This window comes from Mustelus asterias, chromosome 17 (genome assembly GCF_964213995.1).
Source record: "Mustelus asterias chromosome 17, sMusAst1.hap1.1, whole genome shotgun sequence".
Lineage (NCBI taxonomy): Eukaryota > Metazoa > Chordata > Chondrichthyes > Carcharhiniformes > Triakidae > Mustelus > Mustelus asterias.
Window position 1 is genome coordinate 73,976,541 of NC_135817.1, and position 19,316 is coordinate 73,995,856.

General features: G+C 40.6%; 1 protein-coding gene across 2 annotated transcripts; it reads left to right on the forward strand.

Moving 5' to 3' along the window:
* The first annotated feature begins 1,265 nt into the window (after positions 1-1,265).
* Positions 1,266-18,083, forward strand: popdc2 (popeye domain cAMP effector 2). Of its 2 annotated transcripts, none has more exons than XM_078232979.1 (4): positions 1,266-1,880; positions 5,158-5,266; positions 8,958-9,430; positions 17,208-18,083. In XM_078232979.1, exons 1-3 carry the CDS (start codon positions 1,387-1,389, stop codon positions 9,384-9,386), a joined length of 1,032 nt encoding a protein of 343 aa, XP_078089105.1. In that variant the 5' UTR covers positions 1,266-1,386; the 3' UTR covers positions 9,387-9,430; positions 17,208-18,083. The 2 variants fall into 2 exon arrangements, with proteins under 2 accessions (XP_078089105.1, XP_078089106.1); XM_078232980.1 differs by having other exon boundaries at positions 8,958-9,294.
* The last annotated feature ends 1,233 nt before the right edge of the window (positions 18,084-19,316 follow it).

The window sequence follows — 19,316 nt, forward strand, 5'->3', positions numbered from 1 at the left end:
GAGTCAAAACCCTGAAACTCCCTACTTAACATCAGTGTGGGAGCACATTGGATTGAAAAAGTTAATGAAGAATTCTCAAGGTGTGGCCTTGTTAACACTCATATCCTGAAATGTAGAAAAAAGCAATGTCGTAAAAATAACCGAGATGGTAGACTTTTGAAGATAAAAGTGGGCAAAATAAATGTTAATTTATCCCAGTCTCAAAATCCTTTATAACAAACAAAGCACTCCTAAAATTGGAACATAGCAATGAAATGGGGAGGTGATGGCCTAGTGTATTATCACTAGACTATTTAATCCAGAAACTCAGCTAATGTTCTGGGGACCAGGGTTTGAATCCTGCCACAGCAGATGGTGGATAAACTTTAAAAATTTGAATTCAATAAAATAATCTGGAATGAAGAATCTAGCAGTGGCCATGAAACCATTGTCAATTGTCGGAAAAACCCATCTGATTCACTAACGTCCTTTAGGGAAGGAAATCTGCTGTCTTTATGTGGTCTGGCCTACATGTGACTGTAGCGCCACAGCAATGTGGTTGACTCTCAGCTGCCCTTGGCCAGCCAGCGATGCCCATATCCCACAATGAATACAAAAAATCAATCAGGGTTGATCATTTATTTCTTTTCTATGAGATTTGGGACAACATTGCTGCTGGACTTCAAATATGATTGGAGATCCCTTTTGCATCTTCCTGAGGGGGCAGAACTCATGGAAAGACAGCACCTCCAACAATACAGCATTCCCTCAGTACTGCTCTGAAGTGTCAGCCTCGATTATGTGGCTGTTGAACCCACAATGTCCTCAGATGCTAAACTACTACCCCAGTTCTGACACACACAAGCTCAGTTTAGAAGGGCTAGTAAAATAAATATAATTTAACCTGTGCAATGTGACTTGTACGGTTCTCGTTACAGAAAAGAAGACATTATCAGGAGCCTTCCTGCTTGTAGAGATGTCTACGAGAGTTTTTTTTTTAAATGTTAGTGTTAAAGGGTAGCAGTACAGCTTAGCAGAATGACTTTGAGCTGTGGGATATATATCTTTGCAGAGATTGTCCTAATAATTTTATGTTTTACACAAAGTAAGCTGTATTGAGTTAGGCGCTTATTATTTGAAGTTGGAAGCAATCTCTTATCAAGTCAGTGTCACAGTTATGTTAAGTGCCATCTGTTCCCTCCCTCCCGCTCAGTGCTCCTTGGATTTCAACTCCAAACATGGTAACCTTTTCTATGCAACTTAGCTCAGTTGCCAAGACAAATTCTTCTCTCTCCTTGCGCACACGCATACACACTACATGCACACACTGCGTTCCCTCTGTCTGTCTGGGCTATTGTGTGATTCACTCAAAACCGTAAATCTCCCAAGTTTGACTTCGGGGCAAAAATGTTGAGGGATAACTCAAGTTTCATGGAAACGATCTTGAACGATGACGCTGAGTGTAAGGTTTTGAAAAATGGCACTGAGGGAGCGGTCTACCACTTGGCCAATGTTATGTTTACACTGGGCTACATGAGTGGCAGTGGCTTTTATGGTCTAGTTTATATATTCAGTCTTTTAGGCGTTGGTTTTTTCATCCAGTCTATTTGGGGCTGGGTCGATGCGTGCGGAGTGGACATCTTTCTGTGGAGTCTGTTACTTTTTGTGCTGTGCTTGGTCCAACTGGCGCACATTGGCTACCGGCTGAGGAAAGTGACTTTCGAGGAAGACTTCGCCAATCTTTACAAAGCCATGTTCCGCCCTCTGGATGTGCCGCTCACCGTCTACAAGGAGATCGTGAGCTGCTGCGAAGCCGAGGTGCTGAGTCTCGCCTGCGACCAGACCTATGCCGTGGAGGGTAAAACCGCGATCGACCGCTTGTCTCTGCTGTTGGCAGGCAGGTAGGTGGAGGCTGCCCCTTTCAAACTGAGTGGCATTAGAAACACACAGGGCGTGGGGGACATGTTGGTGTTTGCACTTTGTCGGATGTCAACATTTCTTTCAGCGGCTTTTGTTTTAAAATGTAAGCAGTACTTAACGCAGTATTAGTAATTAATTTGCTAAAAACTCCAGTAACAATACTTTTCACTGTATACTAATACATGTGACAGTAATAAATCAAATCAAATACAGTTTAAAACACCCTCAGTGACACAAACGCGTGTGCTTTAATCAATAACATTGCGTTTCGATTCTTTTTCGATAACGGGTGGGGATAAAATGCCCATTTATTGATGTCAAAAAGTAGTCAGTACTCATTTAATTTTCAGCTGCCATCGGTTTCATTCTGTTAGAAACATGACATGCTGCCGAAATTTGAAAGGAATGTAATGGGGGGCGAAGATCAAGCACAATTTATGCTGTAACTTGTGTTTGATCCTTAACGTCTCAGCTTTCAGTACAATTCAATTCAGAGTTCACAGCGAATACATATTGGGAACCTAATGTAGTGCTGGAAAGTTGAGAGTGATTACTGAATGCTCGGCAGTGAGTGAGCAGCTATGTTGTATATTTCAGTGCCCCCCCCCCTTTCCCCTAGTGTACCGGTGGAATGGATGTTTTTTTCCCAAAACACTATTTAAGCAGCTTTAATGTGTCTTGTTGACTATTTCCTTCAGTGTGGAGAGTATGTTCATTATTGGCCCAAAGCCATACAAAGTTTTACGCTCTCCTCATTTTAGTGAATTAAGGGCAGTCCAATTAATGGATCTCAGGTATACTGACAGTGCAAAGTGATGACAATGTGGTGCTTAAGTGCAGGTGCAACCTGCAATTCATGAATTTCCAATCTCATTTAGGTCACTGAAGTGGGGCTATAAGTAGAAGCCGGGCATTTCCCCAGACAACAGAAGAGAAAGTGAGAGATGCATCAATCTGAACCAAATCCTCTGTTGCAGAGGAACGAGAGGCCAGTACATCATTCTCATTCTTCCTCGGCAGCAAATGCAGCAGAGACTGCCATCTGAGAGTGGGGGTGTCTGAGCCACACCAGGCCATGCTTCACATTGAGTCCACCGCCACAACGCAAACCATGGCCATTTGAGGTGGAAGGCAACCACCCATCTTTATGATTTGATTTGATTTGATTTGCTTTATTATTGCCACATATATTAGCATACAGTGAAAAGTATTGTTTCTTGCGCATGATACAAAGCATACCATTCATAAAGAAGGAAGTGAGAGAGTGCCGATTACAGCTACAGTTTACCCTATGCATTCCTCAAAATAAAATCTAGGCAATTTGTTTTTACAACATGGGTCTCTAACCCATCCAACATACGTATTGCCCATTAGACCATGTTAGAATGTCAGTAAGAGTCATCAGCAGTTTGAAGTTTCACTACTTTCCGCTCATCATGCCTCACCCAACAGTAAATGGACCATTTAGTGCACAGTCAATATCTGTGTGTGAAGTGATTCATTAGGACCTTCTGACCTGCACAACACACTCCACCAACTTTATTAACTCTGATACCAATGGATCTTTGCAGGTCAGTTATCCTATCACTCCACCTCTGTAATGGGTTTCACTACTGAGAGTTCAAACCAGTCCAGCCTCCTGGACAGACACCTGAGCCTGAAGGAAGCTGCATGTGATTGAAGTTACCACTTTTATTTTGCGTATTGTTGATTTATTTTATTTTTCTCCATTTCCTTTTAATTTCTTACTCAAATGCTTGATGACGTTTCAAGCTTCATCTTGATAAAGGGCCTAAAATGTCATAATCTGTCTTTTGCTTTGCAAGATATTGCCTGACCTGCTGGGTAATTCTAGCATTAAATTTCTTTATTTCCAATATTCAATATGTGCAGTTTTCCATGTTATTGTTCCTCAATACTGGGTTCATAGCCAATTCATTGTAATGATTTTTCCAATTCTGAATATACCTTTGTAAGTTTGTTGAAGAATGCCAGAAGATCTGTTATTGTCATGAGCCCAGAACAACACATCTAAAGATGACTGATGACACACTTCATACAAATTGCTGGACTAGCCAGCGATGCCCACATACTGTGAAAAGATTAGAAAGCAACTTTCACAATGCACTACATCTCATAATTAACCTTTGCAGCAACTCTGGATTCCTCCAAAGAAGGTTCGGATACCATTGACAGTGTCATAGCTGCCCAAAATAACTCTTCGCCCCATCCCCACTTTGCAGTTATCTTGACAAAGCCATGTTTATTGAATTGGCAGCTAGCACAGTTTTGCTTGCGTTTGTTAATGCATTCAGCTGCAAAGGCAGGGAAATCATTGGCTGAACCATCCACTGTCAAATTCACCTCACTGGTAGTCTTACAGACGCAGTTTGCTTTGTGTTTAGAAATTTTGCTGTTGTGGCAATGCTCCTTGGCAATTTTGTTTTGTTTATTTATTAGTGTCACAAATAGGCTTACCTTAACGCTGCAATGAAGTTACTGTGAAAATCACCTAGTCACCACACTCCGGCACCTGTTCGGGTACACTGAGGGAGAATTTAGCATGGCCAATCCACCTAACCAGCAGGATTTTCAGACTGTAGGAGGAAACCGGAACACCCAGAAGAAACCCACGCAGACACGGGGAGAACTTGCAGACTCTGCACAGACAATGACCCAAGCCAGGAATTGAACCCAGGTTCTTGGGGCTGTGAGGCAGCAGTGTTAACCACTTTGCCACCGTGCCGCCCTATATTACATGTGGCACAAATATCATCAGTTACTCTGATTCATATGTGCCAACTTTATAATTTCTGTAGCCTTGGTCACTGGCTCAGCATTAGTTGACCCATGTCCATGATTCTTTTCCAGACCTCAAGCAGCATGAGGGCAATGGAAGCAAGTTAAGATCATCATTTGAAGTGACTCAGAAATGCAATGGAGGATCAAAATTTAAAACCTTTCTAAGTTGATTTGCATTGTAGTGCCCAACTCTTCCACTTCCCAATTAAGGCTGGCTAAAGCTAGGAGAATTAAAGATGATGAAATGGTGCATACCTCCAGTTTTCTGAATTTAGGTTGGATTTGGTAAAGATATGGGACTGTAACACTTTTCCAGTAGCTGTGAACATTGCACGGTGCAGGAAAACTCAAATCAGGAAAGGGTAGAAAATAACTTTGAAAGAATTTTTACATTCACTAAATGTCAAAAATATATGTTCCTTAACTGTAAACAAAATCATGTTATGTGTTTCATAGGGTTCGTGTTACTCTTGATCAGCAGTTTCTGCACTATATCTTTCCCTATCAGTTCCTTGACTCTCCAGAATGGGAATCTCTGCGGCCTAATGAAGAAGGCAATTTTCAAGTAATTCAATATTTTTTCATTTGTCTAATGTTTAAAGTGAATTGCCAAGCTAATAACCTGTGCTTTAGCCGTGTAATTAAATTCTTGTATCTATCTGTTTTCATGAATATATTAAGAAAACGTATGTCTGTCTGCAATCCCTATCAACTTTTCATAACAAATTTTATATAGGCGGCGGTTTTCATTGTAAATGAGGGAAGCAGGAGCTTATAATGGAAATGTTAAAATAAGGGCAGAATATATGAATTTAAAACTGAGACTAAAGTATATTTGTATGCCTAACAGTGGTTAGCACTGCTGCCTCACAGCACCAAGGACTCAGGTTCAATTCCGGCCTCAGGTCACTGTCTGTGCGGAGTTTGCACATTCTCCCTGTGTCTGCGTGGGTTTCCTCCGGGTGCTCCGGTTTCCTCCCACAGTCCAAAGATGTGCGGATTAGGTTGATTGGCCATGCTAATTTGCTCCTAGTGTCAGGGGGATTAGCTGGGTAAATATGTGGGGTTATGGGAATAGGAGCTGGGTGGGATTGTGGTTGGTGCAGACTTGATGGGCCGAATGGCTTCCTTCTGCACTGTAGGGATTCTGTGATTCTATGATTATTCTCTGCTGTCTAATCCTGTTCCACCCAAAGACTACATTTAATCTTGACTCCTTTGTACAACGACATGGAGATCAAATAGTATTTGACCGAAAGTCTTGCATACGATGTACAAATCCTTCAATATTTATCCCTTCTGGTGTTTCCCAAAATCATGTGCAACTAAGAGGGTGAGCACAAGGCTGACACCAGAACTGTTAACAACTAGCAACCAGGAGCTATCCAAGGGGATGACATTCTCTGTTCTTAATCTCCACATTACAAGGATTGATACTGTGTGGTGTAGCTGACACCATAAATCAAGGAAACTCTGTTTGTGCAAATTTTTGTGTCAGAACGCCTGTTGGAAATGAGTCATTGGGTGGAATTTTCCCATAATTTGTCAGTGTCGGGCTCTGATTGAAAACTGGCGTCTACAACTCCAGGTGCACTGCTGAGTTTTCAGACCAGATATGAGTTTGAAAGAGAGTGGGGTGCACTTTTGATATTGTCAGGAACTTAATTAGATCATGCAAATTGAAAATTAAGTGCTTTTGACCTGAACAGCCAGAGGGCATGTTTCCCTCAGCTACTTGTGAGGGCCAACCATGAGAGAGAACAATAGCAAATGTGAAATTGACAGGCTGGGAAACCTTTTTAACCTGTGAAGATGGTCATGGCCGAGTGAGGATCATTGCTCAAAGGGTGACTTTTCAGAGGGTGCTTTCATTGCCTGAAAGATGATTGCCAACTTCTCTGAAGCCACTTCACTTGTTCTGCTTTTCAGTCACCTTCAACTGCATTTTCTTGCTGTCAGTTTTTACTGGAGGAGACAGTGGTATTGTCACTGGGCTAGTAATACATAGACCCAGGATAATGTTCTAATAATTAGACCCAGGTTCTAATCCTGCCATGGCAGATGGTGAAATTTGAATTCAATAAGAACCTGGAATTAAAAGTCTAATGTTAACCTTCAAATCTTTGTCAATTGTTGTTAAAAACCCATCTGGTTCAATAATGTCCTTTAAGAAGGAAATCTGCCGTCCTTACCTGGTCTGGCCTTACCTGGTGTGACTCTAGACCCACAGCAATGTGGTTGACTCTTAAATGACCTAGCACTCAGTTCAAAGGCAATTAGTTATGGGTAATAAATGCTGGCTCAGGCAGTGACGCACACATCCCCTGAACTGGTAAAAAATATGACAGCATGGCTGTAGGTTATGCAGTACATACCTGATGAAGAACAAGAAGAGTAACATTAATACCAGCAATGCCTGCCTTTCCTCACCACAAGCTGTTCCAGAGGAGAGAGAGTGGACACAAAGATCCAGCTCCTAGAGGCAAGACCCTAACGCAGGGTTAACAGACAGAGGGTCTGCTCTCTCGACATTTCTGAGCACCAGAGCCTCAGGAGCCTGAGCTTTCACAGTAGGTTGCTGCTGACATCACAGGCCATAAAGAACTAGAAAACAAAGGCAAATTTTCTACTCCTATCTGAAGTATTTGACCAATGATCTCAAAATTTTGTGGACATTCTTTCTTCTACCAATAATAATTTATGGCCACAGCAAAAACAGAACAATTTGCTTTAGCATACCTGAACTCCTATGAACACAAACCCTTATGCATGCTGTGAGGGAATAATGTACCTTGGCACTAACAATTATTCCTTAACTGCAGTAAAAGGTAAAATCACCATAGTCCCAGGTGACCATGGACTGCTCTTCCCTTTTGAGGGGGAGAGCTGACTGGTATTGATTTAACCTGAGCATCCCCACACCTCAGGCAAGGGGCAAGGTTGAGAAGGCAGGGCCTTCATGAATAATCTCAGCCGGTACAGGAATTGAACCCATGCTGTTGCCATCGCTCTGCATTATGTGCCAGCTGTCCAGCCAATTGAGCTAAACAGACCCCACCCCTCCCCTTAGCTGCAGTGTATTGTACTGGAGACCTCATAGTTGACAACCATGTTCTCAAATCTACTTACAAGATTTGTTAATGCTACATATTGACCAAAAGATAGATATATTTACAAATAAGATAACACTTCTGATAGATTCTCTGATGGACAATACATGGAGCCTGTTAGCCCATCCTTGGTTGAGACTGTAAGAAGCAGGTAACAGGTGGTCACAAAGATTTTTCTCAATTTCAACAATAATTTTTAGACTGGTTTGCGTACAAACAACTTTAAATCATCCACAATTTGAATGTTAATAAAGCAAAAGCAGGTGTTAAAAATCCAAAAGCTGTTCTGACTAAAGATACTCGACCTGAAACATTAAACCTACACTTCTCTATAGACAGATAGAGAAACTCTTTGTTTGAATGATAGTATTTCCAACATTTCTCTTCTTATTTTATTAATTTCCATATATTGAACCTGCTGGGGCTTTAGCCCAGATAAGCTAACTGGAGTGCTTTTGCTATGGACACAATGGACTTCATTTTAAGGCACTTATGTTTACATTTTCCCCCATCTTGCCACATAAAACTTGCAAAAAATTGGATTTGATCTCCTTAAGAAAATCCATGTGTGGCCTTATTTCTCTTTCTAATCTGAACACAAAGGGGACAATTTTAGGAATGCACATTCTCAGCAGATAGCTTTGCTAACTGGGAGTGCATATTGGGGAAATTTTGGGCATGTTTCCCCTGAATTTCTTAGACATTAGTTGGCAAGGCTGCCTGGCATGATTTTGTGAGAATATTGGTATGGAAAATGAATAATAGTTGGCCCTGTTAAAATAAAGAGCTTGTGTACAGACAAGCGAATTATCTTTATCTTGCTGATACTGAAAATTTGGATCTGTCGAGAACTTTTGATTCGATTTGATTTATTACAGTGAAAAGTATTGTTTCTTGCGCTCTATACAGACAAAGCATACCGTTGATAGAGAAGGAAACGAGAGAGTGCAGGATGTAGTGTTACAGTCATAGCTAGGATGTAGAGAAAGATCAACTTAATGCAAGGTAGGTAATGAGAGTAAAAGATAGAATTAGAAAGTATGCTGGGAACAGCTGCAAGAAGTCACCTCACTCCGGCGCCATCTTGGAAAAAAAAACTTGTTTGAGTTATACTTACGTGGTTGAACATCTCAATCTGTTTTGCAGGTGACCCTGACAGCTGAAACAGACTGTTGCTATGTGACTTGGAAGAGAAGAAAGCTATACCTGCTCTTGGCTAAACATCATTACATTGCACGCCTTTTTGCTGTGATGCTTGGAAATGACATTGCAGATAAACTTTACTCACTTATTGACAAGCTCTACTGCAGGGGTGGGGTCCGCTACGACATCCGTCTCCCCAGTCTTTACCATGTGTTAGCACCTTCCGCTGAAGCTGAGAAGGAGAAGATTGCAGAGAGTCCCCATCATCTTCCGCAGAGTTCATTTAGGCCTCAGGAGTCTCCCTTTAAAAAACCATGGCCAGACAGCAACGACCTGATTGGTGAGGATTCCACCAGCCTTGTTCTGGAGGACTTTGCAGATATGACTGGATCATTTATGGAATATACCAGTGAAAGGGAGTACATGAAATAGTGGTCCAGTAAATGTGATAAAACCCTGTCACTGTCCATCCATGTGTAAGTACACTGCTGCTTCAAAGCTTACAACTACACCTAATAAAACTAACTTGGCTATCCAATTCTGCTGGGTCGCAGTGGCAGTACATGGTAAGTGAAAAAGCTATCCTTGTGCAGTTGGGGTGTTGTGCTGACATTGAGGTACATTGTTAAGTTAGATGGAAAATAGTTTTCCTTTGACACGGCCACGCTCGCTCCAAGACCAGAAAATCCCACCCGAGGTCAACAGACCTTTGCATGGTCCTGTCCCGGGTGCATGACGGGCAGGATGGAAAAACTTCTGCCCAGTGTTACACCTGTTCTTTTAGTGTTTGATACACCACACCAAACATTGAAGTACTTTATCTGGCACAATTTAAGAAATGCTGTCCTCCAAAGGTCCAAAACAAAGAATCGTCCTCACTCTGTGTAAACCTTACCGTTCAATGAAACTTTCTCCCCATTAATAAGAAAAGTTCCTCAGCTTCATAACACATTTAGTTATTGTTTTACCGGATTCTGAATTCGCACCCTACTGCCAGGCTAATTAAATTTAAAAACAGATTAAAATAGGCAAAGTTTTATAGACATTTTCATTTTGAATTTAGTTCCTGATGTTATGTTGCATTTGCTCTCACTCAGCTATGAGCTCTTGTTTGAACATTTATCTTGCATGTTGTAGCTGCAGTAATACTTCCACAATTTTTTGAAACAAACCCTACAGATAGCTCATCTTGTTTCAGGTGTGTCAGCCTGCACCAGTGCATAGACTGTAAGAATCAACCTGCCCATTGATACATTAGGAGAGTGACTGATGAATATTTTGCCAGCCAAAGCAATTTATCCTGTAAAATCCAGGATGTCATTTGTTTGCACACATATTATTCTAATTGTTCCTTTCTCCGACATACCATAGTGGGATATTCATGAATCAAAGTGGTTAGCAGTCAATGTGTCAGTCAGTCAGTTTAAGAGCATTGACAGTGAATTTTGCAAGTAAATGCTCACTTTCTCAGCAACTGTCATGATGCCTTCATCTTAAGGTTGTCTATTGTTAGGGTGGCACGGTGGTGCAGTGGTTAGCACTGCTGCCTCACAATTCCAGGGACCCAGGTGGAGTTTGCACGTTCTCCCCGTGTCTGTGTGGATTTCCTCTGGGTGCTCCGGTCTCCTCCCACAGTCCAAAAGACGTGCTGGTTAGGTGGATTGGCCATGCTAAATTCTCCCTTAGTGTACCCCGAACAGACGCCAGAGTGTGGCGACTAGGGGATTTGCACAGTAACCTCATTGCAGTGTTAATGTAAGCCTACTTGTGACACTAATAAATAAACTTTAAAAAACTTTAAACTATTCCCCCTTCGTTTGACCTGTAAAGAAAAATGGAAAATTAGCCTCATGGAGACTAAATGTATCATTGTGTTAATTTTAGAGAACCACAATCCTTCTGACCTCTACATGTGAGAAAGACAAACAAGCAACAATATGTGAAAAATCACCACCTCCAAGTTCCCACCCAAGCTATACATCATCCTGACTTGGACATATATTATTATTCCTTCATCGTGGCAGGTTAGGAATTGCTGGATACTATCCCAAATACCATCATAGGAAGACCACTATTACAAGATCCACAGAGAAGACCCATAATCACTTTCTCTGGGCAACAAAAGATTAGCAATAAATGCAACTCTGTCACCATTGCTCATATCCTGACAGTAACTATAAGAAGGTGGGCTATAGGTGAAAGGAGTTTATACATTCAAGGCTTTGCTGAAGGAAGTGATGGTGGGATATTGAGAATCCAGGAAGGGTAAAGTGCTGTCAAATGGACAATGATGGGTCGTTAGCCAATGTAAGGATGGATAGAAGTGAACAGCTCATGCCACTAATAGCTCCTACACTGTATAACTACAAGCTTACAGTGCAATCTTTTACCAGTGAGATCACTGAACATTTCACATTGAATTAGGAGTTTCTGTACTGCTGTCAACGACAGTATTAGTGACTTCTTGTCAAGTCTCCTTACTCCCAGCTAACGTTAGAGAAAATAGGATGCTCCGTCTCTACTGTTGGTGCTGCTGCAAGATTTCTGTGCCTTTCTTCTTAAACGTGAGGCACAACTGAAGCCATGTTATTAAATTTCCTTTACGACCAACAAAGCACATAAATGCTTACCTCCTAATGTTGGAGTGCTGAAGGGAAAGCATGTATCACGCTTAGCACACAACTGGAATGGGTTCAGCAACCTTCAAATCACAAACTTGTTTGAGCAGCACTAGCCTCTAGTCCAAATGCCACTTTATGATAAAACCTTTTAGTTTAATCCGTTAGATAGGTTAGCCAGTTCAGGTGAGGTTCCAGACAAAGGGCTGCCAAATGTAACAAGGTGTCTCCCATCAATAGGTTAAAAGTACAAACACTAGACCACTATAAAAGTATAATAGTAGACCAAATCTCCTCTGATCCTGCTCCTTTGGCAGTAGTTCAACAGAGTAGGATGTCCATCTTCCTGTTGCGTGTGCCCCTGAAGTTGATACACTTTACAGAAGAAAGTCTGTTTCAATATTATGATTGGGTGCTGGTGACATTGAGGTGCCTGCCTTAACTGGGAATGAATGGAAAATTGATGCAGTGTAGGTGAAGCCCTGGGAACAACCGTTCATTAAAAACCACCTCCTGGCTCCACTGATTTAAGTCAAACAATCAATTGCTGAATGAATTATGTTACACAATGTAGTTCCTTCATTTCTGTGACATTATAATAAGCCAAATGAACAATGATGGGTAGTTACCTGAAAAGAAAGAATGTGCAAGGTTACAGGGATAAGGCAGAGCAGTGGGACTAGGTAGAATGCTCTGTCAGAGAGCAATTGCAGAATTGATGGGCCGAATGGCCTCCTTGTGCACTATAAAAATTCTGTGATTCTGACATTAAAATAAAATGCTGATTTTCCTCCTACATGTAAGATTTAGTGTTATAGTGTACTGATAGACATTCTGAAAGACGTGCTGGTTAGGTGCATTGACCCAAACAGACGCCCCAGACTGTGGCAACTAGGGGAATTTCACAGTCACTTCATTGCAGTGTTAATGTAAGCCTTACTTGTGACTAAATAAATAAACTTTAACTTGACAAAACCATACAGACCCAGATTCCAGGTCTGCTGGCACAAATACAATGGGACAACTGTAAACTGGTATAGTTTGATTTTTGATGTGCTCTGCATACATGTCATTTGTCTGTGTTCGTTGCAGTCAGGTTCTGGGACGACTGACTGGACATTAGTGGACCAAAATTAGGTTATTAGATTGGAGGGAGTGGTGCGGGGGGTGGTAATGGTAGGCGGGGGTGGGGGGGTGGGGGGGGGGGGGGGGAGGAGGAGGTGGTGTGGGGGTGGTGGGGAGATAATAAGAGTCTCCCCAAGCTCTATCACCAAGTTCCCACCTGCTGGTGCTCCACCTGTACTTGGTACTAATGCACACGATGGGCATTAATTTCTGCCTATTATGTACAATAGCACCAATCTGAGAAGGGTGGCTCTTGAGAGAGGGGGTGGGCAATGTTGTCTTGAAGTGGAAGGAGGGGAGAGTGGGGAAGGCAAGAGCACAATATTTGGAGGGAGAAGAGAGTACATTTCAAAGCTGGCAGCGATATTTAAGGGAGGGACACCAAGAGAGCTATTGATTGATTACACAATGTAATTTTAAAAGTTTGTCCATGGGATGCAAGCAACATAGTAAAAGATACATTTATTGCCCAAGGTAATGACCCTGAGAAAGTAATAGTGGGCCTTCTTCATGGATTGTTGCAGTGCTTATGTTGGTGGGGCTCCATGCTTGCGTTAGGTAGGGAATGTAACGCGCTGACCCAGCAACAAGAGCCACAGTTAATTGTGAAGTATAAACATGTTTAAAAATGGTGCATTGCTATTCATTTTAATGTAATAAAAAAAATCAAAATTCCATATAAATGCATGCTCTAAATTTGTCATTGCAGAATTGATCTACCCCAATTGGGGGTAGGGGATAATGTTCAGCAGGCAGAAGGTTGTGGGTTCAAGTCTCATTTGAGATAATGCCAGATAACCAGGATGTGGCAATATTATCTGGAGGATGTTCACATTTTCGCCCACATAAACATTCAGAACTACTCAGTTATAAAATGCTGAGATCCAGATAAGGCGCTGTATAAATCTTCTTCCTTTCTTAGAAGTTTTATTTGTATTTACTGCTTCCCCAAGGATTTAGACAAATTGAGAAAGGACTTTAGAAACTGTCATACAAATAGTTCCTGTTAACAATGGGGGAATCTCAATGGGTCCACATTCCACACTTTGTGTTGTGATCAATCACAGTTATAGAGTTTCATATTCTTCTCTGAAAGATCTGCATGTAAGCTTCCTGAAAGGAAAGATTTATTATAGTTTCATAATATGTTGTTACTGTTCAATTTTTAATGTATGAATGCCCCCTAACAAGTATTTGTACATATGTAATGCTTTTAAGAAATATGATAGGGCACTACACAGTGCAACATTTTTCTTTAAGTGAGAGATGACAGTGCTGGGAAACAGAATAATAACTTATGCACAGCAATGATGCAACATGGATCAGATGCAATATAAATTCTACATATACAACTCTAATCTAATTAAAGGTAAATGCAAATAAGCACTCCTCACTGCACCGAGGTGACTTTTTCATTTTCTGTACTTAACCATTTGTGACTGGCACATTAACCAAACATGAGTAGCAGATGAATACAAAATTGGTGTTGTATTTGATAGCAGGCTATTGATGTGAACTTATTTCCATGGTGGAATGGACTTCATTTATATTGTCTTCATTGTGCTCATCCTGATGCATCAAGTTTATCTAATTGTACCACCAAGTTCCCCTCTGCTGTAATGCATGCAAAATCTGCTGCTGTACCATGGCTGACCTCTGTTCTCTACTTGCCATTTCAGCACCTTCAATTATGGATAATTCAGCATCTTTAAGGCTAGAGGAAACGCTTCCAGATAATTGTGGAATACTTAATCGTAAGCAGCAATAGAACTCCCTAAAATTTAACTTTAGTTGTGAGCTTTTGTAGGACAGTTTGGGGGTACAGGGAAGATTCACTAGGTTGATCCCGGAATTGAGACGGTTGGCTTATGAGGAGAGACTGAGTAGACTGAGACTTTACTCATTGGAATTCAGAAGAATGAAGGGGATCATGTAGAAACATATCAGATTATGATGGGAATAGATAACATAGAAGCAGGAAAGTTGTTTCCACTGGCGGGTGAAACTAGAACAAGGGGGCATAATCTCAAAATAAGGGGGAACAGATTTAGGACTGAGTTGAGAAGGAACTTCTTCATCCAAAGGGTTGTGAATCTGTGGAATTCCCTGCTCAGTGAAGCAGTTGAGGCTACCTCATTGAATGTTTTTAAGGCAAGGATAGATAAATTTTTGTACAGTAAAGGAAGTAAGGGTTATGGTGAGCGGGTGGGTAAGTGGAGCTGAGTCACGAAAAGATCAGCCATGATCTTATTGAATGGCGGAGCAGGCTCGAGGGGCCAGATGGTCTACTCCTGCTCCTAGCTCTTATGTTCTAATGTTCTTTATTAAAATATTACTTTATGATTCCTACAATCCCTTTCAGTTAATTAATTACAATTGAAACTCAGGTGAAATTGAAAGAGGTTACTTTGATAAATACCGATGTGACATTTGCAAACAAGGTTGCATTTGTCAGTTAATAAAAGCCACCTGCACTTGATGTTCAGAGTACAGGGTTGCTGCTCTAAAATGAAGAAGAATTAGGAAGGGAAAAGGGTTCAACTAGAAAAGCTGCCTGGCAATTGGATGTAGATGTTGAAGTTTGAATGAGTTTCGGGAGTTCTCAACCAACCACTATATTTGGCCTCAGGGGAGAAGGAATAAAAATCACATTCTGCAAGAAGTACGAAGTCTGTATCAGCTGGTTATAGTGGCATGAAACATGGAGAAGCTCTGGCCTTGATTCTAAGTTTCAGTTTAAAACTGGCCAGTTATGGCAGGTGGAAAAGATATTGAAAAGAGGGAACATGATATAATATCAGTAGTATTTCCTTGTTATTAGTACAGTAAATTGATGATAGATAGGATTGGATCCAACATTGGTCCTTCATACATTTATTGTAGTTTAGTCTATTATATAACGAGAGAAAATTCCAGGTTTGATCCAGATGTTGGTAAGGTAGATTTTACTTAGATGACGTGGAGTTGGTGCAATCAGATATCCCTGTGCAGATAATGTTCATAGTGAAGCCTTTGGAATTGATCTGACGTGTTTTTCAGACAGTTAAGTAAGTTTCTCATTGATAAATAACACAAGTTCTGCGTTTGCTGTGAGTGTAACCTTACATCATACTAAATTATCAAATTTAAATCTATATGTTTACAAGAATGTGGATTTACATCGAGTTAGCTTGTACCCCAGTTGTGCCAGTAAGAGGGGAATGTTCCCATGTAGAGAAGGGAGAAATACACTAACTAAAATTAGTCTCACACTAAATATAGCCCCTAAAGAACTTTTAAACTTGACATATTCTGTTTTATTTGCTTCATTACATGTAGAACAAGTTCAGTTGAATGCTTAAACCACATCTGATTACAGAGACATACACAATGAGAAAAGCTATTGCTAGCGGCAGGATGTAATTTATATTCACTCTGTGATATTACAAGATCAGACAGCCAAAGTACATTTTCAAAATTCTACTAGGTAAGTGTATTTTCTCAAATCATCACTCGCTGGTCGAAGGCCGAGACCAGTGTAATATTCCTGTGTTGCACCCCCCTATACATTTGTCTGGAACTTTTGCTGCATGTCTCTGCTTACCTTTTGTTCCTACTGCATTCCACATCTGTCTTTCTTGTTCTCCATGAATATCACAATTGGAACACTAGTTGTTTCTCTCAAAACTTCGATGCGAGGTGGTTCTTAATTATATGGATTTCTGAAAGTGGGAGGGAATGTTTATAACATGACGACTGATGTTTATCATGAACTTCGGGCTAACAGCAATCTATGGATGGTACTGTCACTGTATTACAAACTGAAATGTGCTGACTGTCTACCCTCGCACACTGGCATTGATCTAGATGATCTTTTGCATATAGAATAATCACTTGATTACCAATGTAAGAGATAACACCAGCGCAGTCATGTAATTATTAATTGCCAATAAATAATCTCAAAAGCAACGCTCCAACTTTTTCCTTCAAAACTGGCTTTTGGAGGGAGAACATTTTAGAAATTAAATCTTAATTGATATTTGGCACTCAAGTACATATTAAGAACTATTAAAACATATACTACTTAAATAAAAATAAATCTTTTACGCACAACAAAATGTTGAGGTTAAGAATTATATATCTTTTAACATGATATACATTAATAATATAGACTACGAATCCTGTAACAACCTGTCCTATAATTGCAGTGAAAATGATTAGACATAATTTATTTAAGATTATTTTAAATATGTCATCATTCCTATTCAGATGGAAGTAAGTTACTGATATAAAAAAATATAACAGAATACAATATAGTGTCATAAATTTCCGGCAGCTTAGTTTGCTTCTCATAGAGTAACTTGATTGCGTTAGTCTCTTCTTCAGAAACATCCATTTTGCCCAGAGGTTTTACTGGTTGGGAACCGATAACAATGTATTTTCTTTTCACAGCGACTTATGTGAAATGTATAATCAACTTATTCTTGTCCTATTCTAATTTACTACATTTTTACTGTGTTTTTTTCTGCAGATGTAAACAATTTTCGGAGTGGCATTCATAAGGCGTACGCCCCGTTGGCTCCCACTCAGACGCCAGAACTCTGAAATGGGAAAAGAACACAACATGGGGAAACAGAAAACAAGTACTATTTAAACTTCCAACGAATATCAAAAGAAATGAACAAAAAATAGTCTTGTTTAGTAACATTCTTCTACCTAGAATTCCAATGTGGCTTCTCTGGTTTCCAAAGTTAATAATTAATATTATACCAACAGGTTGGCACGATTCATCATCGACAGTGGAGCGGGTTACAGTATTTGTAGGGCCAGTAGAATGAGTATGATAATGAGCATGGCATCATTGAATCACAGTTTTATTTATATTTATTGTATTTAATCACTTGAGACAAAATAATTAAAAAATCATTAATAGTATGGTATAGTATGAAAAGGTGATGGCAAATTTTCCATTGAAAAAACAGAAATAAATTTGTTTCACCAGTAGGAAATAAGGGTAGAAATGAAAGGTTATATTGTAACAATGTTTGACTATATCATGAGTTAAGTGTGGTACCATTTTTATGCCAAAATAAGTCGTTAGGAACATAGGAATAGTTGAGATGAGAAAAGGCCATCTAGTTTGCCTTCTATCATCCTGGTAGTCCTACGATACAAGAACTTCTTTGGAATATTTTATTTTAACAGGTAATACTGCAAAACCTAAATTAGTAAAGGTTTGAAATTTTGTGTAACTGTTAGGAGCCATCTACATAAGTTAATATTGTATATCTTGTCAGCTAATCTGAATTGAGCAATAATGCTGATTTCAAATAAAGACATAATTCCTGGGACACAAACAACTGTAATTATTAAATTGAAATATGGATTAATAAATGAAATAAATATCCACATGTGTGTATACTCATATGTCATTTCTACTTAACTCAAATGACAAATCAATTTAATTGAAATTAAACACTGACGTCAAGACAAATGTTCAAACTTGAATTCATTAACAGCATGCAGGTAGTATTGGTATTTAAAAAATTCTAACGGTAAAACCATCAGAAACAATTTTATCCCACCATGGAACATCTGACCTTAACTCTAAATGCCTGCTTATTTTCTCCTTTCTATTCCCTGCTTACTACCGGGATATATTTATCCTAATAATTGCTATGTATTGAAGCCTATGTAACTTGAGCTTACCCTGTGAGCTTTTACATGTGTGTTTTGGCGCCTGCTCTGGATCCTAGCCCGTCACTTCTATTTCCACATAAGCTGGGTTTTTTTAGCTTCTTTTCTTCTGTTGCCTGTCTCTATCATTTCACCCCTCTTCTGCCCTCTCAAATTCCAACCCAATTTTCAGTGCTCCTCGAACCTCTTAATCTCCTGCCATTGTCCCAAACTTTTAGATAAGCCACAGCTTCTCTCTATGTCGCTCCTGGCATCCTCTGAAAGGCCCATTGAGGCACTAATCATTGTCTCCTCACAAACAGAAACTCCAAATGCCCCCTTTTTACTCTGTATCAACCTTCTCACCCAGCACCTTCCACTGGGTGTCAATCGTGCTAATGTCTCTCTGGGCAGCACGGTGGCACAGTGGTTAGCACTGCTGCCTCACAGCACCAGGGACCCGGGTTCGATTCCCGGCTTGGGTCGCTATCTGTGTGGAGTTTGCACATTCTCCCCGTGTCTGTGTGGGTTTCCTCCGGGTGCTCCGGTTTCCTCCCACAATCCAAGCTCTGCGAGTTAAGTGGATTGGCTATGCTAAATTGCCCCTTAGCATCTGGGGGAATAGCTAGGGTAAATGCATGGGGTTATGGGGATAGAGGCTGGAAGGAATTGTGGTCGGTGCAAACCCGGTGGGCGGAATGGCCTCCTTCTGCACTGTAGGATTCAACGATTCAGCTCATCCCCCTCAGTGCTGACCCTGTGGTCACTCCCAGGGGATTGTCACTGCCCTTTGCTGCATCCTCCACCGGAATGTTCATTCATTTGTGCTATCCATGACCTCATTGGGAGTGATTGCGTGGTATGATGGCCTTGTGGGAAACCTGGCTGAGGGGTCCTGACTACTTCCCTCTGAGTGAAGCCTCTCCAACTGCCTGTACCTCACCAGATTGCTGTGGTGGTGGGG

What these genes read in the sequence shown, in the direction of transcription:
- popdc2 (XM_078232979.1), top strand. Translation starts at nt 1,387, where the DNA reads ATGTTGAGGGATAACTCAAGTTTCATGGAAACGATCTTGAACGATGAC. An exon ending in TCTCTGCTGTTGGCAGGCAG is followed by an intron (nt 1,881 to 5,157) that starts GTAGGTGGAGGC and finishes TGTGTTTCATAG; the next exon opens with GGTTCGTGTTACTCTTGATC. An exon ending in ATGAAGAAGGCAATTTTCAA is followed by an intron (nt 5,267 to 8,957) that starts GTAATTCAATAT and finishes TCTGTTTTGCAG; the next exon opens with GTGACCCTGACAGCTGAAAC.